This window comes from Planococcus citri, chromosome 3 (assembly GCF_950023065.1).
Source record: "Planococcus citri chromosome 3, ihPlaCitr1.1, whole genome shotgun sequence".
NCBI lineage: Eukaryota > Metazoa > Arthropoda > Insecta > Hemiptera > Pseudococcidae > Planococcus > Planococcus citri.
In genome coordinates this window covers 8,542,330-8,565,418 of record NC_088679.1, presented here as the reverse complement: position 1 = coordinate 8,565,418, position 23,089 = coordinate 8,542,330, and the positions used below count along the sequence as shown (strand labels likewise).

Below are 23,089 nucleotides of genomic sequence, written 5' to 3'. Positions count from 1 at the left end.
TGGGCAAAAGTTGAAAAAAAAATATGGGGCATGTGATACATTGAATTGTATGTTTTTGGTGACGCTGAACACGAATATGACGTCAGATTTTTGATTGGACCCATCCACGGCCCCCAGCAACTCCCCAAAGGGGGTAAAAGTAAAAAAAATGGTTTCAATTTGTGTGACACGTGAAATAGTATGTTTTCGATATCGCTGAACACGAATATAGCTTTAGTTTTTCAAATTATCCTCATCCATGGTCCCCCAAAACTTCCTCAAATGGGCAAAAGTCCAACAAATCGGCAATGATTTCCATATTCAGAGTAAGATCGTATTGGAATAGTGGTATCGTCATGTCGAATACAATATTATACCTTTTGGCATTTACTTTTATGCAGTAAAATACTCGTTTGCAAAATATATAGCCTACCTATTCCAATACAATCGTACTCTAGTAATACTCTTGTAAACATAAACAAATTTCATGTAATTTTTTCTGTTGAACGTTATACACGTCGACGTCGTATATACATGCGAGTTTGCATCATGACTGAGCAAAGCCACATACGATATCTAGATAATCAATCACTGAAATTCGATATCTTCAAAGGTGTTGTTGCCTATATAGGAAAAATGCGTCGTATCGTAATTGTTAATTCTTCTCTTGATACCGAAGTAAGGTTTCTTTTAATGCCCGATAATTCGATTTCGCTTTCAAAATAAAAAAAAAAAGCGATGAATGGAAAGAAGGAATAAAAACACCTCAGAGGTGTTAAAAGGATTTTACGCCTTTATCAAAGTTGTCGATTCGAGGCTGATTTTGTGATTTTTTTCGGGTACCTAATAGTTTCATCAACGACGGTCGAAGTTTGAAAATGTGATTTTTTTTTTTGTAATAGTCGTAAATTCGAGGTAAATTTTTTCGAGTGTGTTTTTTATGATTATTTTGAGTGTTGTGGCGGTGTTTATGTACACAGTACGATTTGTATTGGTTTTAATTTTGGAATCGCGATGATCGATTAATTTTAAATGAGTGAATAAGCTAGTGAGGGATGTGGATTGAATTTTGCGACATTTTTTTCCTATTTATAAGTTTTTATTCTGGGTTTTTGATTCGTTTTTTTTTCTTACTTTTTTTTTCGTTGTATTCCTTTTAGATTAAGACAGTAAAACTTGTTTTTTCAAATAATTTATTTCTGGTTTATCTTTTTTCTTTTATCAGTTCTTATTTTTTGATATTATTTTTTTGTGTTCATCTATTATACCTACTGAATTCGTTTTTCTTTGTTTTGTTTTACAGAATTAGAAAATCAAACGAAAATGACGATTACTGGTATCTTGGATGTTTTAGGACAGCCTCATTTTGAGAGGCTGAAATCTGGCGGATCAGATTTCGGAAATGAATCAATTGTCGATAGAATCAATCCTCAAATGTTGTATTTGGTCGATTCGATGTGGTAATTATATCATTTTCTTTTACTTTGTATAGTTTTGGTAGCTTGTCTCTGTCTGCTGAAGACCCTGAAGACCTTATTGTAGTAGTGGAGAGGAAGGGTGGAGTGTGTCAGATATGTTACCTAATCCTCTACATTATCTTATTAAAAAATTTTAATACATAGGTAGGTAGGTATCTACATCATTTCTCATTCCTTTTATTGTTTCCATGCATAAAATCAGGTTCGTACGTATAAATTGCAAAAGTTGGGGAAAAATGATATACATTTACGTACCTACACAATCATTTATGAATTTTTAAATTTACCGGTACCGACGTAGGCCATGCAGACAGACAGACATAAAAATTTTACTAATTTGAAAGATTTTTTGGGTGATCATTTTAATGTAAATGACAAAAAAATGCAGAAATTCAGCGAGAATGAAAACTGAAAATCTATCAATGTACTTCAAAGACCTGAAAACGATCGAAAACCAAAAAACTACATTTAATTTTTACATCCTCGAAATAAAATTAAAAACAAAAAATTCTGCGAACAAATGAACGAAAAACAAAAAAATGAAAACTAATCGAAAATCAGAAGCAATCCTCACTCCCCCCCCCTCAAAAAAAAACAACTCATAATACAAAACCAAAAAGTAGAATAATTGATAGAGATAAGTATAGACACTAAAAAACTAAAGCTGAAATTCAGAAGATCTTAAATCAAAATCAAAAATACGGTATATAAATTTCACAACAGTATAACGCCGAAATCAAAACAAAAGATTCTAAGAACGAAAACAAGCCAAAAAAAAACCTCCAAAAACTGAAAATGAAAATCTTCAGAATGAAATTCAAAAAATGAAAACGAACATGGGGAAAACCTAAACAACAAACATGGAAAATGAAAACAACAAAAAAACTAGTAAATAACAAAAACTTGAAATAAAAGGACCTAAAATCCGAAATCAAAAAAATTGTATTATTTTCACATCCCGAAACGGAGAATGAAAAATGCTAAAAACGAAGTCGATCGTAAAAAAGGCAAGAGAAAATTAATCGAAAGCCAAAAACAAAAAAGTCCACGCAATGAAATCGATGATCAAAAACGTTCCTAATTTTCTGAAAACAAAAAATTCTATACCTAAATGAAATCGATCATAAAAAATAAAAACAAAAGTAACGAATTGAAAACTTTAAGCAAAGAATACTTCAAAATTGAAATCGAAAACTCTCTTTTAAAACAAAATCCAAAATTTGAAATGAAACGCGAGTTTTTTCAAAAACTAAACCGGAAACAAAGATAAAAAAAACAAAAACAAAAATTTTAAAAACATCATTTTCACTACCTTGAACCTATAAAAACTAAAATGAAAAAATTCTAAAATTTAAATCGAAATATTTGGGAATGAAAAACTCTAGGCTAAGCACAAAATTGCAACTTCTCAAAACACATAAAATAAAATAAAATAAAAATGAAATAGAATTTAGAAACCTACAAATAAAAACCCTAAAAATAATAAAAACAAAAATAACTAAAAACTTGAAAAAAAAACTGAAACACAAGAAACTTGAAACAAAATGAAGCCCAAAATCTAAAACAATGAATGATCTGATTTTGATGTATTTTCTGAGGTAATTGCAATTGCACAAAATTTTCAGTTTTTGATAACTCTGCCCTGCACGTGAGTATGCCCCCAACATGCGAGGGCATGAGCTAGGGGTTGAGGTTGCAGATAGACTCAGATGAGGAGGGGGTGCCCGTATCGATTATTTTAAATACACTTGCGGTATGAAATTTTCATTCGTTTACCTACTTATTGGGAAAATTAAAAGGCACCATCGCTACCTACATATTTAGGCTAATTTCGCAAATAACTGATCCCTCTCTAAATTGATGACTCAAAATTTTTCCTTGTGCTTTTTTTTTTGATAATTTTTGTTTTTTAGAAATTTTCCTCAATAGAAAACTGGAAGGTGGGTGTTTAGGTAACCTTGTGAGCTGTTTTCTTTTGAATAATTTTGGTGGTTATTTTTCCAATTATATTTACGTACTTACCTGAAATTACATTATTTTAAGCATTGTTGTAGTTCAAAATGGAAACGTTAATTGTACAATTTTTCCTGGTTGTGATTTTGTAATGGTTATAATTTTTTTATTTTTTGGTGGTGTAGTTGTGATTTTGGATTTTATTCCAACTTGTAACCTTATTTTTGGTGGTTCTGATTGTTTGTTTTTTCCCCTTGAATTATCGAAAATTCGCCAAAACTCGACGAATGAAGTTAAATGCCAAAAATTTTGACTGAGATGGTTCTGTTTTCGAATTTCCTAAATTCAGTGATCGCCACATAAAATATGCATACCCCATCAAAAAATATCGAAATCGTCCAACCTAAATATTCAAAACGAATATTAAGGCCTCCTGAAAAATCCAAGTTTTATCATGAAAAGAAGTTGAATTGGCGTTATTTTTTATGCATTATGAAGTTGAACCTGAACATTGAACACATCATGGAGCTCACCACAGAAAAAAGAAGAAGAAGAATAGGTACAAATTTGTTTTTAAGGCTATGGATGTGTTTCTGGATGAGCTTAAGTCGCTGATGGCATCCTGTAACAAGTCAGTTACTTATAAAAATAAAAAAAAATGAAAAATTAAAAAAAGAACACCATATTATACTTCTGCTTATTTGGCCTACTTATCCGAGGAAAAATCAAAATTATATAAAAATTTTTTTAAAAAATCCCACAAATTTAGAAATTACTCAGGAGTATAAACAAATGTGAAAATTAGTGGTTCAGCAGAGTTGGAGGGATAAATTGGTCTACCATTCTAGGGTTTTGGAGAAATGCAAAAATGACCCAAGGAAGTGCTGGAAACATAATATAGATTTGATCAGGGGCAGAAAGATAAACTGACAAAAATTGGAATAAATCAGGAGGCGGTTTTGGTTGAGGGAAATGAAATTAAGGCCTCAAATGTATTTAATAAATTTTTTATTGACTCTGTTGATAAAATCTCAAATGAATTCCAAAACCTTGAAACAAATACTTAGTGCTTACCCAGCCAAGAAAATTATAAATAGCCTGGGGTTCCCTCCAGTGACATGTGACGAGATTCATGCTGAGGTCTCAAGTCTCCCAAACAAACCATCTGCGGGACATGATCACATTCTGGCAAAACTATTTAAGGAAAATTCTGTTATTTTGGCACCAGTTATTGCTGACATCTTAAACAAATCAATAAATCAAGGACGATTTCCATGGTCTTTAAAAAAGGCCATTGTTGTCCCTGTTCATAAGAGCAAATGTAAATTATTTATGGAACATTACAGGTCAATCTCCCTTCTTTCAGTATTATCAAAAAATTTTGAAAAAGTTGTAAAAAATCAAATTTTAAATTTCCTGCGTTCAAAAGATTTCTTTTCAAAATAGCAGTATGGATTTTTGTCTGGGAAGAGTACAAGTGATGCTTGGTTTGATCATATTACTGAGGTAGTCGATGGTCTACGATGTGGGGATAGTGTTGCGGCGGCATACCTCGATCTCAATAAGGCATTTGACACGGTTGATGTTGGGATTCTCTTACAGAAGCTCTGGAACTGTGAGAGAAGGGGTGTGCAGCATGACTGGTTCAGATCCTACTTGGAGGGAAGAACTCAAGCTGTTAAAGTTGGGAATAAAATTGGGAATTTCTTACCTACTGTGCATGGGGTACCACAGGGCAGCATATTAGGACCAATCCTCTTTTTAATTTACATTAATGACATTTTCGAACTAAAATTGAATGGGACATTATGTGGATTTGCAGAAGATACAACTATAGTAAATTAGGCCCAAAAATCAAGATGACCTTATCAACAGTGTTGCTGTTTCCCATATAATTATACGGAAACCGTATAATTTGAAAAAATCCGTATAATGTTCCGTATCCTTAAATTTCCGTATAATTTCTGTATAATTTGCCAAAAATCGCCAAAAAGTACAGGAATATAAGGATTTTTTGATTTTCCTCCATAAAACATGCAAAAATAGGCGTTTTTTCGTTTCTAGGACCCATTTTTTCAAAAATTTTTCGCTCTCGCTTCGCTTGAGCTGTAAATTTACCTTCCTTTTTCTAAAATTATCACATAGCGCGAAAAATGTTTTCAGATAATTAATTACCTCTAATTTTGGGTTTTCATGCCTAAAAATTTGGGTTTGCCCACTGTTTGAGAGCATAAGCCCTACCAAAACATGGCAAAAAAATCCGTATCTTTTCAAAATTTCCGTATCTTTTTTCGTATACCTACATATATATCTGAGAGACTAAAACGGCAACACTGCTTATCAAGTTTATTAATGAAGATTTGAAATTATTGGGAGGCTGGTTCTGGCAACATAAATTAAAACCAAATTCATCCAAATTAAAATTGTGAAGTTTTGGCTAGGGGTTTCCCCTGACCTGGGGGTCTAGGTGCTACATGCATGAAAGTCCAGATTGTGGGGCTCCATGTGGCTGCACACCCCTGTCACAAGTTGAGTCAACTTGGTACCTCGGAATAATGATTGATTCTAAATTCATCTGGAAAGAACAGAGTTTATATGTACTTACAAACTAAACTTAGAAAACTAAACTATTTGATTCGCTTCCTGGCACAACATTTTGGCACTCAACACATGGTAAAAATTTATTATGCTCTCTATCAATCTGTGCTTCAGTATGGCTTGTTCATCTGGGGGGGGGGAGCAGCGGACTGTCACTTAGAACCTATCCATATTCTACAAAAATGGGCAGTTAGGAGCATTGTAGGTAAAAAAAAAAAGGAGGGAAAGTACAAAAAACGATTTTCAAAAACTAGAAATTCTGCCTACTCAAAAACTCTTTTCAAGTCCAGGCAATTGACTATGACTATATACAAAGGAATAGGTCCAAATTTAGAGTTTATATGAATTGGAGGGGGAGGAAAATTTATAACACCGTTGCTTCCCTACCTAGGTACCAACGAGACCGATCTGGTGCTCAGGCTCTGTGGTGTTTGCCGAAGCTGTTTAATGCAGTGTATGCAGTGTATGCAGTGATGAGTAGAGGTTTGGGCTCTCGGCTGGCACTATAGTCTGGTGGTTACTGGAGAGTGAAAACACCTTACAGACTACTGGGTAGTATTACATCACATGTCTGCCTTCTGTTTGCTTATAGTATGGAAGGTCCTGTTATTCCACTATAGATGCACTCATTTCAGTTTATTCTAGGATGATTGTTCTAAACGTCGACCTTATATAATGGATGAATAATTCAAACCGCAGGAAATGACGGCCACATTTTGGATGCAGAATCCTGGAAACATTCTGCACATGCGCCAAACATGATACTTACGGCACTGGTGGAGAGAGAGATGGTTCACTGGTTCAACCCATGTTCAACCATTAAACCGTCTCTCTCTCCACCAGCACTGTATGCGTCATGTTTGGCGCATGAGCAGAAGGTTTCCAGGATTCTGCATCCAAAATCTAGCCGTCACATTTTGTCATTTTTCCACCGTTGAATTATTTGTCCATTATATACGGTCGACGGTTCTAAATGAGTTTCATCACCTTACTTGTAAAAACTCATATCTCCAACTCTGAGATCACACCTTGTGTAAACCATTCTTTTTGCACTGTAGCGCTCCCTATTGGACTTGAACACTCAACTACCTCTCTTACCTATAGTTGAGTGTTCAAGTCCAATAGGGAGCGCTACAGTGCAAAAAGAATGGTTTACACAAGGTGTGATCTCAGAGTTGGAGATACGAGTTTTTGCAAGTAAGGCGACGATTTGTCTTTCTGGCATGCTGATATATTATTTGATTTACTACTGATGGACTTCACCAGTATGTTCCTCCACAGTTGCTAAATTTTCCTGTGTGTTCATTATTTTTAGTTTTTAGTTTTGTTTTATACTCTTTCATTTAACTTGATTAATATTTATTTTTTTAAATTTTTGGTTTGTTTTGTTTGTTTTTCTTCCTTTTTTTCCTCCTCCTTCAGTCTGTTACATTTTTTTCACATAAAAACAAAATTTTTCCATAACGTTTTCCTCTATAAAGAAATCCGTTCTAGTTCCTTCTCCTTCTCCCCCCCCCCCCCCTCAAATAAGTGATCGTCCTTCATTTCTTTTTTTTTTAATTTTTTTTCTTTGGGAAAAGTGAAGTTCTTCTAAAAACAGTTTCCTTCACAAATGAAAACTTCATTTTTCGAGTTTTCTTTTTTATAGTTAAGGTCAAAAATCCTAGCTAGGTACCTATGTACTTGGGGTTTCCATATCGTCAATTTCGAATGCAATCATAATATGTAGTAAGGTATACTTAGGTAGTTCAGGTATTTGTGAATTCGAGTCCGAACACATTCAAGCACATAAACGATAATTGCCTTCTAAATGATTCAATATTTTCGTAGGCATTTATAAAATTAGTTCGTATGGTATTTCCTATAGTAAAACTTCTGTACCTACCTAGTGTTATAAAATGAAATTTTCAAATTTTTCCAGGTACCAATATCCACCGTTGAGTACATTTTGGTACGTGCTAATTGGTTTATTTATGTTTTGCATCGGCATAATATCCGGCATCGGTAATGGTCTGGTCGTGTATATTTTCACAACAACGCCGAATCTTCGAACACCTTCGAATTTATTAATAGTTAATCTAGCGTTCGCCGATTTCTGTATGGTGTTTTACATGGTACCTGTGATGGTTTACAATAGCACCCAAGGAACCTGGAATCTGGGTAAGAAAACTTCAAATAATAAAGATTAGATATGTTGGAATTTTTTCCAGTATACCTAATGGTCGTACGTGAATATATTGTAGGCCCGTTAGCTTGTTCATTGTACGGAGTGATCGGATCCATGTTTGGTAATTGTTCCATTTGGACGATGGTTATGATCGCCATAGATAGATACAACGTTATCGTTAAAGTAAGTTTTAGTATCCACATAGGTAACTTGGAATTGAAAAAAAAAAAAAATCGAACCAAATCGTGTACCTAATTACTAGAAAACTGCCGAAGAATTGCACGTGTGCTAAATTTACAGGGTATTTCTGGTCCAAAACTATCCATCAAGTCGGTCTGTATTATTATGTTTATTATCTGGGTTCACGGATTAATTTGGACTTTGGCTCCTGTCTTCGGATGGAACAGGTACGTAAAAGAAATTCGATTGTTTAATGGTAAGTTTTAAGTAAGTATAGGATAAGTAATGACGAACGATGAACGCAGTGTTTTAGTTGCTACATTTTGATGTGTTTCATACTCTAATTTATTGTAGGTATGTTCCTGAAGGAAATATGACGTCCTGTGGTACAGACTATTTGACCAAGGACTGGAAGAGTCGTAGTTACATCCTCGTCTATTCTGTATTCGCATACTTTACACCTTTGTTCACCATCGTTTGGGCCTATTTCCACATCGTTAAAGTGAGTGAAACGAGTGATTGGCTTACTTGATCCATAATATATTGAAAAATGCTGTACAATAGGGTGGATCGCGACAAACAGAAATTCGGCGGATTTTGACCAGATTTAGTGGAGACCTTCACTTTGAGTTGAAAACTTACTCAGAAAATTTTTAGCTCCGAAGGTGTCCCTGGAGGAAAGAAATAAGTCCTCATAAGAGAAGGTATTTTCGAAAAAATCGTGCGGTTTTTTATCGATTAAAATTTCATAAGTTTTTGCAATTTTTCTTGAGTTCTTGAAATTGGCAGTAATGACTGAAAAATAAAGAATATGATATCTTTCAGAAAGTTTGGCATAATTAATGCGAAATATCTGCGAAGAAAAAATTCTGAAAATACGAATTTATTCAAAAATAAGCGATTTGCAAATTTTCAACCACCCAATAGAACCCTAAAAGTGGTCCTAGATTTTGATAGAAATAGCATAGATCGATGCAGAATTTCAAATACTTTCATTTTTGTCCTGGGCCACTTTTCACAAAACAGGTTGGGTTGCGACAGGAGCGAAAAAATCTAGATTTTATTCAAAAAATTCACCCTCTTTGAGAGCCCACATGTCCCCTCCAGGGGCACCTTTTGAGCTGAAATTTTTTCTGAGTAATTTTCAACTCAAAATAAAGATCTCTGCCGAATTTGATCGAAATCTGCCGAACTTTTTGTTTTTTTGGAGATCCGCCCTTCTGTAGAATAAGTGGGGTGAGACTGCCACGACTAGAATTTCTGTTTTTGGACTGTTTCTCGTTTAGTTCGACCGAATTATGATTTTTAAGCGCATAGATCAGCGGTTATTCATCTGCAATGAGGGGGTGGCAGTATTGGCACCTTCTCCCATCCTGTCCCTGGCTGTTTTAAACCGACTGATTTGAAACTCGGTGTAATCATCTGGAATTTGGAAAAAAAATTGACCTCAACTTCAACCTCAAAATTCACTTTGAAAACTATCAAATTACCTGGTGAGAAGGAAAGTTCAAATTTTAGGGAAAAAACGAAAAGACAAGAAAACATTTTTGCATTTTTCAGTGTATTTTCTACCACTGATGATTTTTTCCAAATTTCTCGAGTGATGACCGCTCCTTCATTGCCATAAAATCATTTGGAAACGTGTTTTTCCAGTTTTAATGGTGAATTTTAGACAAAATTTTTTTCGAAACATAGGTACCTACCTACTTATCATCAAAAATGCTGAGCCACACTATAAACCTAAGTTTGCACCAAATTAGTCAATTTTTCTACGTTTTATAATTTTTATTTGAAAATAGATTTCATTTTGCTTCATTTTGGGAACCCCTAACATTCCTTCCGGACGTCGGAAGACCTATACGCCTAAAATTCATGAATCATGTTCAGACTACTTAATATCAACTAGAAATACTCACTTAGGTACATCGTACACTTCAATTTCAACAGAATTAGCGAAATCTTCGATTTTTTCCTTCTGGAGTGGGATCGAAGATTTTCAATTTTGCTGAAATATTGAAATATGATGTAGATAGGTACCTACTTCTAGTTGATATCAATCTGGATCTGGACACGAATTTTAGCCGTGTAGGTCACCAGAAGAAGTGTCAGGGGTTCCCAAAATCGCACAATCAAATTTTTCAAATAAAAACTACCTAGGTACCTATAAAACACAGAAAATTTGGCGAATTTAGTACAAATTCAGTTTAATAGTGTTGTTGGGCGTCTTTGATGATGCTTTGCGAGAAAAAAAAACTTTTTGGCCAAAATCGACCACTTTGGACGAGAAAAACGTGTTTCCAAATGATTTTATGGTCATCGAGAAGTAGACACTATACTCGAAACATTCTAGAAAAATGACCAGTGGTAGAAAATACCCTGAAAAATGTAAACATATTTGTTTTTTTTTGTTGAGATTTTTACCTCCCCCACCATTTTGATTTGAAGTTTTCAAAGTGGATTTTGAATGTCGTTGTTGAAGTGAAAAAAAATTGAAAAAATTCGGGATCATTGCCTTTGAGTATCCTTACATTCACACTAAGTTTCAAATCAATCGGTTAAAAACAGCCGGAGACAGAGTAAAACTTTTGAAAATTGTGTCGCGTTTTTTTTGGGGGGGGGGGGGGGGTAGGGTGATTCTTATTTACACTCATATATCTACCTAGTGGAATTTTATTTCTTCGATTTTTTCTGCTCCCACCCCCCCCCAACTTGTTCCATTTAATGAAAAAATAAATCCTACGAAGTTTCAACCCCCTATGTAAAAAAAGTGGTGCCAGAATGCCCCCAATTTTTCAAAAAATTGAAAAATAGAAAATGATGCAATTTTTTAAGTTTTTGATTGTTTTCATTCTATTGCAGCCCAATATTCCCCCTTTGAACTGAAACAGCCCCTAGATATTTTTTACCCCCTCCCCTGTGAGAAAACAATAATTTGCTATTTTGCTATAGGCCTACTGGTGGAGCGGAAAAATTTATGGTCTCAATTTCGCTGAAATTGAAGTATGTTGGAGATTGTGCGTTAAAATGACACCAAAAAAATGTTCAGCCCCCCACGTGCCCCTGCAGTGAAACTGTGCCCCCCCCCCCAAAGTAGGCCATTTTGGGGGAAACGCTGTTTTTTTTAAATTCAAAAGTACCAATACCAATTTTTTCCGAAAACGGGTAGCACTCAAAAGGTGCGATTTAAGATTATGAATCGAATAGCGTAATCGATTTTTTGATTTGACCCCTGCTAACCCCTCCAAAAAACGCTTGAAAAGTCGCGAATCGGCGTTTTTCGCTATTTTGATTGAAAATATTGGTATTTGTACTTACCAATTTTTTGGAAATGTTTCATTTCTGGGCAGGGTGCTTTTAAAAAGCAGAAGAAGAGATCTTTTAAATAATTCGATAGTTAGGAGAGGAAGGAAGGCGGTGAGGAAGTGGATTAGAATTTATTCAAGTTGGAATTTTTCTGATCCGCAATCCTCATTTTCAGAGACAACTGGAAAAAATTGCGGAAAAACAAAACTCTGACTCTGAGAAAAAATGGACGAAAAATTTGAAAATTCAATAAAAAAAAAATCAGCACCTTGTTTCATTTTTGGGAACAAATTACAACTTTTTTTGAAGGCACATAATTTTTGGCAAAAGAAATTGTGGCTCTTTGAAAAAAATAACATAATTATTTTATGATAATTTTGCCAAAAAAGCAGGACTTTTTGGCAATTTTAACATTGAGTGAAATTTTTTCATGATTCTGGCAAAAGAACAAGAATCTTGACCAAAGGTAAAATGTTATGGGTGCTTCTGTCAGAAAAGCAAAATTTTTGAGAATTTTCGCAAATCAAGAGAGAATTTTAGACAATTCTGGCAAATAAGGGGGAATAGTTTTGGCCATTTTGACCAAAGGCAAGATTTTATAGCAGCTTAAAATAACAAATGAAAAAACATCATTCTTTGACTTTTTTTGGAAATTGTTTTTGGTAATCTGGGGCCCAAAGGTAGCGCCAAATAAAATTTTTGTAAGAACCAAAATTTAGAAAATTCTCCAAGAAGCAACTTTTATTCCATGATTTTTCTTGTTGGAATTGAAGGTGGTATAGTCCGGCATATGACAATAGGAGTAATTGCACCCCCCCCCCCGCCGATCCTCCGGGACAACTTTTTTCTTAAAGGGGACATCCTAAGGAACATTTTGAAGCAAACTTGCCAAAAAAAAAGGTGGCCTTACTTACAAAATGGCGGCCATTTTGATTGACAGGTCAGCCGAAATCGCAGATTTTGCGTTTTAACATAGGACTTGCACGAACTTTTTCAAACTTTACAAAAGTAGATCGAAAGATCGTGAAAAAATTTATCACCTGTCAAAATTTCAAGTGCTAAAGTGCATTTTTCGATTTTTGGTGAATTTTTGAAAATCGAATTTAGGCCAAAAATGGGAGAAAAAATTAAAATTTTACCAAATTGACCAAGAAACCTGAAATTTCGGATATACCCTATTTTCGACATGCCAAATCGATTAGAAACGGTTTCAACTCGTTTTGAGCAGTTCATGGAGCCTCCAGCAGATTTTTGAAACTCGAAATTCCCACAAAATTCCGTCAAATTGGAGTTGTAAAGCTAAAATTTATTCTAAAAACTAATTTCAATACACTACGAAGTACTGCAGGTAAATTTCAAGTCGTTTTGGATCCTCCAGCGACTTTTTGAAAATTCCTGAAGCCTCCAGCAGATTTTTGAAAGTTTAAATTCTCACAAAATTTCATCAAATGGAGATGGAAAGCTGAAATTTATTCTACACTCCAATTTTAACACCCTCTGAAGACGACTTCAGGTGGGTTCAAGTCATTTTAGAGCCTGCAGTGACTTTTTTGAAAATTACTGGAGCCTCCAATAGATTTTTGAAACTTCAAATTTCCCCAACACTAATTTATCAAATAGAGTTGGCAAGCTGGAATTTACTTCGCAGACTACATGGTGGTTTCAAATGATTTTGAAGCTTCCAGCTACTTTTAGGAAATTTCAATTTTACAAAAAAACGTCATAAGTACAACCTTTCAAAATTTGCTGGAGACTCCAAAACGACCTGAAATTCACCAGCAGTCAACTTCGTAGCGTATTGAAATTAGTTTGCAGAATGAATTTCGACTCTCCATCTTAGTTGGATGAAATTTTGGGGAAATTTCAAGTTTCAAAAATTTACTGGAGGCCCCAGTAATTTTCAAAAAAGTCGTTGGAGGCTCGAAAATAACTTGAACTCACCAGAAGTCGTCTTCAGAAGGTGTTAAAATTGGAGTGTAGAATAAATTCCAGCTTTTCATCTCCATTTGATGAAATTTTGTGAAAATTTAAAGTTTCAAAAATCTGCTGGAGGCCTTAGGAATTTTTAAAAAGTTGCTGGAGAATCCAAAACGACTTGAAATTCACGTGCAGTACTTCGTAGCGTATTGAAATTAGTTTTTAGAATAAATTTAAGCTTTACAATTCCAATTTGATGGAATTTTGTGGGAATTTCGAGTTTCAAAAATCTGCTGGAGGCTCCATGAACTGCTCAAAACGGTTGAAACCGTTTCTAATCGATTTGGCATGTTGAAAATTGGGTATATCCTAAATTTCAGCTTTCTTGGTCAATTTGGTAAAATTTTAATTTTTTCCCTCATTTTTGGCCTAAATTCGATTTTCAAAAATTCACCAAAAATCGAAAAATGCACTTTAGCACTTGAAATTTTGACAGGTGATGAATTTTTGCATGATCTTTCGATCTACTTTTGTAAAGTTTGAAAAAGTTCGTGCAAGTCCTATGTTAAAACGCAAAATCTGCGATTTCGGCTGACCTGTCAATCAAAATGGCCGCCATTTTGTAAGTAAGGCCACCTTTTTTTTTGGCAAGTTTGCTTCAAAATGTTCCTTAGGATGTCCCCTTTAAGAAAAAAGTTGTCCCGGAGGATCGGCGGGGGGTGCAATTACTCCTATTGTCATATGCCGGACTAGTAGGGAAGTTTGGAATATGGGACAGGGGCGCCCTCAGGAAAGGGGGAGAAGTGGAGATTGGAATACGAGCCAAATTCACTTGTTTCAATGTGAAAAGTAATAATCATAGTCAGTCATAAAATCACGTTAAAAGTCTGAAAATCGACTAAGTATATTTTCAATTGAAATAGCAAAAAAAAAACGATTTGCGACTTTTCAAGCGTTTTTTGGGGGGGTTAGCTGGGGTCAAATAAAAAAATCGATTACGCTATTCGATTCATAATCTTAAATCGCACCTTTTCAGTCCTACCCGTTTTCGGAAAAAATGGGTACTTTTGCATTTAAAAAAAAACAGCGTTTCCCCCAAATGGCCCTACTTTGGGGGGCCACAGTTTCACTGCAGGGGCACGTGGGGGGCTGAAAATTTTTTTGGTGTCATTTTAACGCACAATCTCCAACATACTTCAATTTCAGCGAAATTGAGACCATAAATTTTTCCGCTCCACCAGTAGGTATAGCAAAATAGCAAATTATTGTTTTCTCACAGGGGAGGGGGTAAAAAATTTCTGGGGGCTGTTTCGGTTCAAAGGGGGAATATTGGGCTGCAATAGCCAATAGATTGAAAACAATCAAAAATTTAAAAAAATTGCATCATTTTCCATTTTTCAATTTTTTGAAAAATTGGGGGGCATTCTGGCACCATTTTTTTTTTACATAGGGGGTTGAAACTTCGTAGGATTTATTTTTTCATCAAATGGAACAACTTTGTGGGGTGGGAGCAAAAAAATTCCAACTTCGAAAATAAGGACCACCCTGGGGGGGGGGGGGTGGCACGCTCCTGAGTGTCAATGGATAACCATTGATACGCTCAAAAATCATCATGAAATCTGAGTCAGAGGCAGTTTCACCCTACTTTTTGTACGTAGCTTTTGAGCTTTGAATTCGGAACAAGGTTCTTAAAAAAAAATTCTCTCCCCGTATTCTGGATTCGGTTTGTAACTCTCTAACATTTATGTGTCTTTAGTCTGTTGCAGATCACGAAAGAAACATGAGAGAACAGGCGAAAAAAATGAACGTGGAGTCGCTTCGAGCTGGTGACGGAGGCGATACAAGAGCGGAAATAAAAATTGCCAAAGTAATTATGGGGTCGTCTTATACGTATATTGATCTTTGATCTGATCCTTACAGAATTTATATCTCGGATGATTATTCATCGTGATCGCTTTTCATTGTACAGGTGTCACTTATGGTAATCGCATTATGGTTCATGGCTTGGACTCCTTACTTGATCGTCAACTACGCCGGTATCTTCGAAATTTTCCCATTATCACCTTTATCTACAGTTTTGCCAGCCGTGTTCTCCAAAGCAAACGCCATCTATAATCCAATCGTGTACGCTATCAGGTGAGTGCGCTCAATATACTCATATTTGAAGAAATCCAGGTAGAAAAAATTAACTCGAATACGTATTCGAACGATGTTCTAGTCATCCGAAATATCGACAAGCGCTGAGCGAAAAATGTCCGTTCTTCTGTAGTGCTGACACCTCGTCAAAGTCGGACGCTGCCTCTGAAAAAACTGCCGCCACTAAAACATAATAATATAGTACGATTTTAAGCGGACTGTATTCTAAAATACGTGCATATTTCTCTTCATTTTAACGGATTCAATTGATACTCATGAGTTTGGAGCACATAAATGTATGCATACGACGTTAAATATGTACGTTGGTACGTTGCAATCGTCGTTATGTTTCCTTGTTTTGTTTTTGTTTTTCGTTGGTTTCTATTTTTTAAACAGTGTGTGAGAGTCACAAAATAAGAAAATTTATCTATAGAATAGAATTTGTTATTATATATACCTATGTATTAGAATCGAGAGCATTTATCGAACTTACAAAGAACGATAACATAAATAATAATTCATTTACATATATTTATAATTTTATACAATTTTCAAACAAAAAAAAACCTACATTACCTATCTACAATAATACATCATCTATAACGAATAATAGTAATAATAATAATAATGCTATATATTTTGTACATAGTTCAAAGTACATATTCGAACAATATGGATCACAGATAAATAAAAATACGAGTACATCTCGAATCACAGTACCAAAAGATTTTTACTATAACTATTACGTACTATACGGAAAGATGATGATACGATATAATGTATGAAAAAAATATCACATATTATTTTACGAATCTTGTATGGTTATTTTTTTTATTTTACGTTGAATTTTACGTATATTATGAGGTCGAGATTCTTGTAAAGCTTTCTCCAACGTTTCGGTTAAATGAACCAAAGTACTGGGATCGGTTTGAAGTAAATGACTAGTGGTTTTTTCAGAGGTAACGGCCGAAGAGGAATCGCTCAATTTGAGATTCATGGTTACCAAAGGCGTGACTTGATTTAGAAGAGCTCTCGAACTAATCTATGAAAAAATGATACGATGAGTGTGAGAATAAAATGGAGATAAAAGATTGAAAAATGACGTTACGTACTTTGGATTCAAAACGCCATTGCAGATCGTAGAAATACGAAAGGGAGTCGGTTTTTTGAAAGATATCAGCGATGATTTTCTTATTCTCGAGGTACGGTTCGATAAGCGAGCTGCTCTGGTCATCGGTGAATCCAGCAGCGTGGAAGATATTCACGAATTCGTCTGTTTGAATCTATATATAATCGTTGATGGAATTACAGGTTTATAAGTACATAATACATGTGTTGGATTAAACGAAAAATCTACATCGATGAAACTCACGTCGAGCTTGCTGCATTCGATGATTATGTAGGCTAAACTTTCAAGCGAGTTTTTAATTCGTTCAACCGGTACGTCGAAGCGTTCTGCGAAATGGAAAATTCAGAATAGAATCACGTACAGGGACAAATTACTCACTCGTTGTGCAGTCTACTTACTAGCAACTTTGGTGTAATCTTTGCCATCTGGGCCTTTACTTATATATTCGATGGCTGCGCCGCCGAATTTTCTCAAAGCTGAAATCAGATGAATGGCAAATGAAAGTATAGTGTACGCCAAAAATGATTTGGAATGTGAACATTAAAAAATAAACGAGCCGTACTGTCCGGTTGGTGCTGGCAGAGGAAGTTCAAATGCTCCTTATGAGTTTCGGTTAGAAATAATGCCATTTTAATATCGCATTTTATTTTAATAATCAACTATTTGAGTGAGTTTTTGCAATTTTTTTCAAAATTTTGATAATATTTTTGCAATTGCAACTGATAAAGAATGTTTATGTCAACACCAAGACCGTAGAAAACAGATTGGAAATTCGTTTCATTTCTTGAAATTGACGCTAAAAATGGCCGATAGGAGCGCTAACTGGTGCTCAAGGGCGAATAAAATAAAACAACGTTAAGTAAATATGATTCTCGCGAGTTTAGTGTTGTAATTTTTTTAATCACAATTTTTTAGTGAAAAATGAAAAATGGAAGTGGAACTTTCATTCAGGCCTTCAGGGTCAGGGATGAGGCCCCGAACGATTTCTTTCGGGTTCTGGGTCTCAGGGCTCGGGCTTTTAATTAAAAATTTATTAGGTCTTGTCCTGGACTTGGATTGGGGCCAGGAAATTTTGTGTTTGGGACGATTTTGGGTTTCAGGGCTCGGTGTCGAGGGCTTGAATGAAGTGTTCAGGGCTTTCCGGGACTTTTCAGGGCTTGAAATCGCAATTTTAAAGACGAATAAAGTAAAATCTTATTTGATTTTCTGTGAAAAAAAAATTAAAAAAATAACATTTTAAGGGCAGATTCCGAATTTTTGGATATTTTATCATTTTGCTTAATTTGCAAGCAGACTGAAGGAGAACTTGAATTTACATTGGTCTTATGGGGATTTTATCGATGTGCTTAGTCCTCTAGTTCTAGCTCTCAGAATCTACAGACTAAATTTGGTAATTTTGAACACTTTTTTTCAGTGTTTAAAAATGAATTTTTGTTTAAAACAAGAAAAAACAACTGTTTTAAAACAAGAAAAAAATAGTTGACTGTTTTAAAACAAAACATAAAAAAATGTTTTAAATGATAAAACTTTTTTTAAAAACATGTTTTTCTATTTGTACAACATTGACACTAACTAGCAATTTGGAATCTTACGTTTTTTTATCCTTCCACTTTTCAGAATACTCCGGTTTATGAAAATGGGTCATTCCATGTCAACTCAACCAAAAAAAGGCGATTTTGAGAGTCATGTCTTTCGATTTCGTTCAATTTTTTTTACGTCAGAAAGCCGCAATCAGTTTGTTCCCAGCCCCCTCAGGTGGCGGGTGGGGGGGGGGGCTTCCATTATTTTCACATTGTCTCGAGGTACTCAACTTCAGCAGCCCATTCCTCCAAAACTATGATACTTTGATCAAAACTGATTTCATAGTTCGAAAGGGCATTGAATTTTGAACTTTTTAAGTATTTTGAAATTTTCAAAAGTTGAAAGTTGAACTTTCAATTTGAAAGTTCAAATTTCAAATTGGCGCTGTAAGTGGGAGCTACCATTTAAAATTTTGAAAAAATTTCCATAGATGTACATTTTGATACTTTTTTGAAATATTTAGGTTTCAAGATGGAACTCTTGACGGAAGGGGAGCACCTCCACCCCCAATTTTGGGTGAAACTTTCAAAAGAAAATCTGGGGCATGTGATATATCGAATTGTATGTTTTCGGCAACACTGAGCACGAATATGACGTCAGATTTTTGATAGGATCCCATCCACGGCCCCCAGCACCTCCTCGAAGGGGGTAAAAATTCAAAAAAGCGTTTTGTTCGTGTGTTACATGGAACAGTATGTTTTTGATGACGCTGAACACGAATATGACGTCAGATTTATGATTGGACTCGTCCACGGCCCCCAGCACCTCTCCAAAGGGGGTGACCCCCCCCAAAAATGGTTACATTCGTGTGACACATGCAATAGTATGTTTTCGATATCGCTGAATACGAATATTGCCTTAGTTTTTCGAATCGACTTCACCTATGGCCCCCAGAACCTCCCCCAATAGGTGAAAGTCCAAAAAAAATGTCGGGGGTCGTGGATGGGGTCCAATAATAAATCTGACGTCATATTCGTGTTCAGCGTCACCAAAAACATACTATTCCATGTGTCGGCTTTTTTGAACTTTTACCCCATTTGAGGAGGTGCTGGGGGCCGTGGATGGGGTCCTATCATCTGACGTCATATTCGTGTTCAGCGTTGCCGAAAACATACAATTCGATATATCACATGCCCCAGATTTTCTTTTGAAAGTTTCACCCAAAATTGTGGGTGGGGGTGCTCCCCTTCCGTCAAGAGTTCCATCTCGAAACCTAAATATTTCAAAAAAGTATCAAAATGTACATCTATGGAAATTTTTTCAAAATTTTAAATGGTAGCTCCCACTTACAGCGCCATTTCGAAATTTGAACTTTCAAATTGAAAGTTCAACTTTCAACTTTTGAAAATTTCAAAATACTTAAAAAGTTCAAAATTCAATGCCCTTTCGAACTATGAAATCAGTTTTGATCAAAGTATCATAGTTTTGGAGGAATGGGCTGCTGAAGTTGAGTAGCTCGAGACAATGTGAAAATAATGGAAGCCCCCCACCCGCCCCCTGAGGGGGTTGGGACCAAACTGATTGCGGCTTTCTTACTTACTGGGTGGGTAGATATTGTAAAAAAAATTTGAGCAAAATCGAAGGACATGACCCAAAAACGTTGGTTGAGTTGACATGGAATAACCCAAATCAAACATAGGTAGGCCTACCTTTTTTGTGAATTCGCCAAAAATTACGCTCTCTGATAACTATTTTAATAAAAAAACATGAATTTTTTGACAATTGTAGCAAAATTGAATCCTTTAGAAAATTTTACGAGAATGGACACTTCTTGACAATTTTGACAAAAACGAAGATTTTTTTCAACAATTGAAGGGTTCCTTTCCAAGTCGGCCTAAGTCCATTTTTTTCGTTTCGAGAAAAACACAAATAAGTGTTTTTCTCGCCCTTCCGCTTCAATAATAAATGATGTGATTATATGGTTGTGAAGCTTGATCTTTCTGCTTTAAAGTACCATATTGGTATTTTTTTAATTTTGCGTATTTTCAGCTCCAGAGCGCGTCAAACAGTCAGAAAAAGTGGACTTAGGCCCATTTGGAATTATCTGATGTTAAAAATTTCGAAAAAGAGCTGAAAAACGCGTTTTTTCAAAAAAAAATTCACGAATCATTAATTTAATACATTTCTGAAACAATTTCATTCGAAGCACCTTCAAATTTCGTCTCTCGAAAATCGTTGAAAAACTTGAAAAAAAAACCGGCACAACCGCACTTGTATACAAATTTTTAAAAAATGTATGATTTAGGCCACTTTGGAATAATCAGCTGTTTTTTTGAGCCGGCAAAACAGCGCTCCTGAGTGAAAAAAGTAACGCCAGGTGTTGGGACAAGGTGATAAAGGTGTTAACCAACCTGTACCAGCAGATGGCGCTGCTAACTCAAAAATGATGAAAATGGACTTAGGCCGACTTGGAAAGGAACCCTTCAATTGTTCCAAAAAATTGACACTTTTTGACTTGGGCAAATTTGGCAAAAGAAAAAAAATGCGAATGGCAATCTTGGAATAAAAAGGGGACTTTTTAAACGTGAAAATCAATTCTTTCTGGATGCTTGACTTTGGAGTGAGGAGAGGATGCACCAAAGCATCCAAAGCCTTCTTTTATCAATAAAAATATCGTGCTAACACCTTTTTCTATCGTTTAAAAATGCTGTGTAGCTGTGTTTACCACCTAAATTGTCGCTGTTGAACTACTTTTTATCGTTCAAATCAAATGACTATCGTGCAAAACACTTTTTTCATCATTTTCATATTACATGTGTATCTATTTCTCATTTTTTAATCAGATGAAAATATTTGTACCTACAGTCAAAATGAAAATACAACCATCCTGAAATAGAGATAATTTATTATCATCATGAAAAATTTACTTCGATATGAGAATGAATTTTTTGTCGACAGTGTGATTTCGTCTAGTAAGTATTTAATTAAATCTCTCACATCTCACGTTCAATGAACTGTAACATTCGCGTACGTTCGTAATATTCTTAAGTGTGTGATGTTTTTCAAAACAGTATTCAGCTAATAGTACATAAGTAAGCGCTTTGCGAAATGAAAAAAAAAAAACTTCGTGAGAAACAAGATTATAAAACTTTAACGAATCTCGTGCAGACTTTTTAGTTATTCATAAGGTTTCTTTTCTTTTCCCAAGTCCCCTTTACCTTGAAACAGTCTTTCGTTCTAATTACAAAGTTAAACAATTCGTATTCGTAGGTTATGACCTTTTCATTGCGCATCTACCCATGTTCAACATGGGTATATATATATCTTACTTGAGAATTTTAATGTTTGCGTTTAATTTTCTCTAATTTTATTATTGCTCCTAATGAGTAACCTATATCTTTTCATTTTGAGAAAATTTTAAATCTACATAAATAACAATCGATAATCCATACTTACTTCATGGCACAACAGTTTCAAAATTAATTCGAATTTCGATCGCAATTATCAGAGAACCTTGTGCCAATCTCTCTCCCTTCCCCCTCCCACCATTATTGTGAGTCATAATATTATTGGTCTTCATTTTGTGTGTGTGTGTTTTTCAAAGTTCCACGCGTTGTTTTGCGAATTTTATACCTTATACATATGTAGTTGACTTGAAAAATCAAGCAATCATCTTTCACCTTGAAGCTTCGATTTTGAGCTTTTCGAGTTTTAATAGCTAAACTTGAATCTATTTGTACCGTCCATTTTCTATAAAATCTCGGGCACAGATTCGCTTTCAGTTGAACCAGTTTCGAAATACACACGTTCATAATCATAATGTAGCAATTTCACGAATAGTCTTGTAGCAAGATAATGTCGAAAGAATTGCATACTCGGTTCGCCGTAAATACCAACTGCTAGTGCTAGATGGTAAGAAAGGGGATGGAACGAGCTTCGTTATTTTCACATAGGTATACCTATTTATGGTTATTTGTGAAACAGTGAAAATTTAAAAATTCATATCTCAAAACTGGTTGGACATGGAGTAAATGAGATTTTTTGGGAGGGGAGGGGGGTTTAAATTTCAAAAGAGGAGCTCATTACAAATCTTGTTAAAATGCGCGTTTTTTGTAATTTTTTTTTTACTGAGCTTAGACGTTCAAAGTGAACATTTTCGAAAAAATGTAAATTTCGAGCAACGTATGACAAAAGATACGAAAATTATAATTTTTGATTCTCAAGCCTCAAATAGATTACGAACGATTGGAATTAATTTTATAATTCGTTTTACTCTCCCCCTCCCAAATTACCTACTGTTTTTTTTAAATTTCTTGAAAAGTTTAATCCTTTACTTTGATGGAAACTGACCAACTAGAAAATAAAAATTAAAAAAATTGAAGTCTGTAGGTCTAGGTACCTTGAATGTTTTTTTTTGAAATTGTACATTTTTGGTTAGAATCTTTCCGAATAAATCTCTTTTCAAAATGACCCCTTCTTTAGCCTTTAAAACACCCTTTGTACTCTTTTATATGCAATGCCCCCCAAATATGAAAAAAATACACTCGTATTGAAAAATTAAAAAATGAAATTTGTAGAAATGCTTTAAAATTTTTAATTGTTGGCAATATCTATTTTAAATTATACATTTTCTTAAAAGGAAATCTCTTCTTTCGTTGCAAATAGTTCGTTTTGAGGGGAGCGAGGAAGAATTCCTTGCGACGCTGGAAGTTTTTTTTTAGGGTGGAA

General features: G+C 34.9%; 2 protein-coding genes across 3 annotated transcripts; one reads left to right on the top strand and one right to left on the bottom strand.

The window, feature by feature from the left end:
* The first annotated feature begins 726 nt into the window (after positions 1–726).
* LOC135840165 (rhodopsin-like) lies at positions 727–16,524 on the top strand. Of its 2 annotated transcripts, none has more exons than XM_065356550.1 (9): positions 727–894; positions 1,283–1,439; positions 7,930–8,168; positions 8,252–8,358; positions 8,476–8,582; positions 8,710–8,857; positions 15,332–15,442; positions 15,545–15,711; positions 15,794–16,524. In XM_065356550.1, the coding sequence occupies exons 2-9, from the start codon at positions 1,303–1,305 to the stop codon at positions 15,903–15,905; spliced, it is 1,128 nt and encodes a 375-aa protein (XP_065212622.1). In that variant the 5' UTR covers positions 727–894; positions 1,283–1,302; the 3' UTR covers positions 15,906–16,524. The 2 variants fall into 2 exon arrangements, with proteins under 2 accessions (XP_065212622.1, XP_065212623.1); XM_065356551.1 differs by having other exon boundaries at positions 727–958.
* LOC135840170 (COMM domain-containing protein 2-like) lies at positions 16,223–17,570 on the bottom strand. Its single transcript, XM_065356560.1, has 5 exons — positions 17,403–17,570; positions 17,239–17,316; positions 17,084–17,166; positions 16,824–16,994; positions 16,223–16,753 (listed from the first exon to the last, which is right to left on the bottom strand). The coding sequence occupies exons 1-5, from the start codon at positions 17,467–17,469 to the stop codon at positions 16,517–16,519; spliced, it is 636 nt and encodes a 211-aa protein (XP_065212632.1). The 5' UTR covers positions 17,470–17,570; the 3' UTR covers positions 16,223–16,516.
* Positions 17,571–23,089: the final 5,519 nt, after the last annotated feature.

Coding starts and splice junctions, on each gene's coding strand:
- LOC135840165 (XM_065356550.1), top strand. CDS start 1,303: ATGACGATTACTGGTATCTTGGATGTTTTAGGACAGCCTCATTTTGAG. Junction 8,858..15,331: donor CCTATTTCCACATCGTTAAA/GTGAGTGAAACG, acceptor ATGTGTCTTTAG/TCTGTTGCAGATCACGAAAG. Junction 15,443..15,544: donor CGGAAATAAAAATTGCCAAA/GTAATTATGGGG, acceptor TTCATTGTACAG/GTGTCACTTATGGTAATCGC.
- LOC135840170 (XM_065356560.1), bottom strand. CDS start 17,469: ATGGCATTATTTCTAACCGAAACTCATAAGGAGCATTTGAACTTCCTC. Junction 17,317..17,402: donor CTGCCAGCACCAACCGGACA/GTACGGCTCGTT, acceptor ATCTGATTTCAG/CTTTGAGAAAATTCGGCGGC. Junction 16,754..16,823: donor AATGGCGTTTTGAATCCAAA/GTACGTAACGTC, acceptor ATTTTTTCATAG/ATTAGTTCGAGAGCTCTTCT.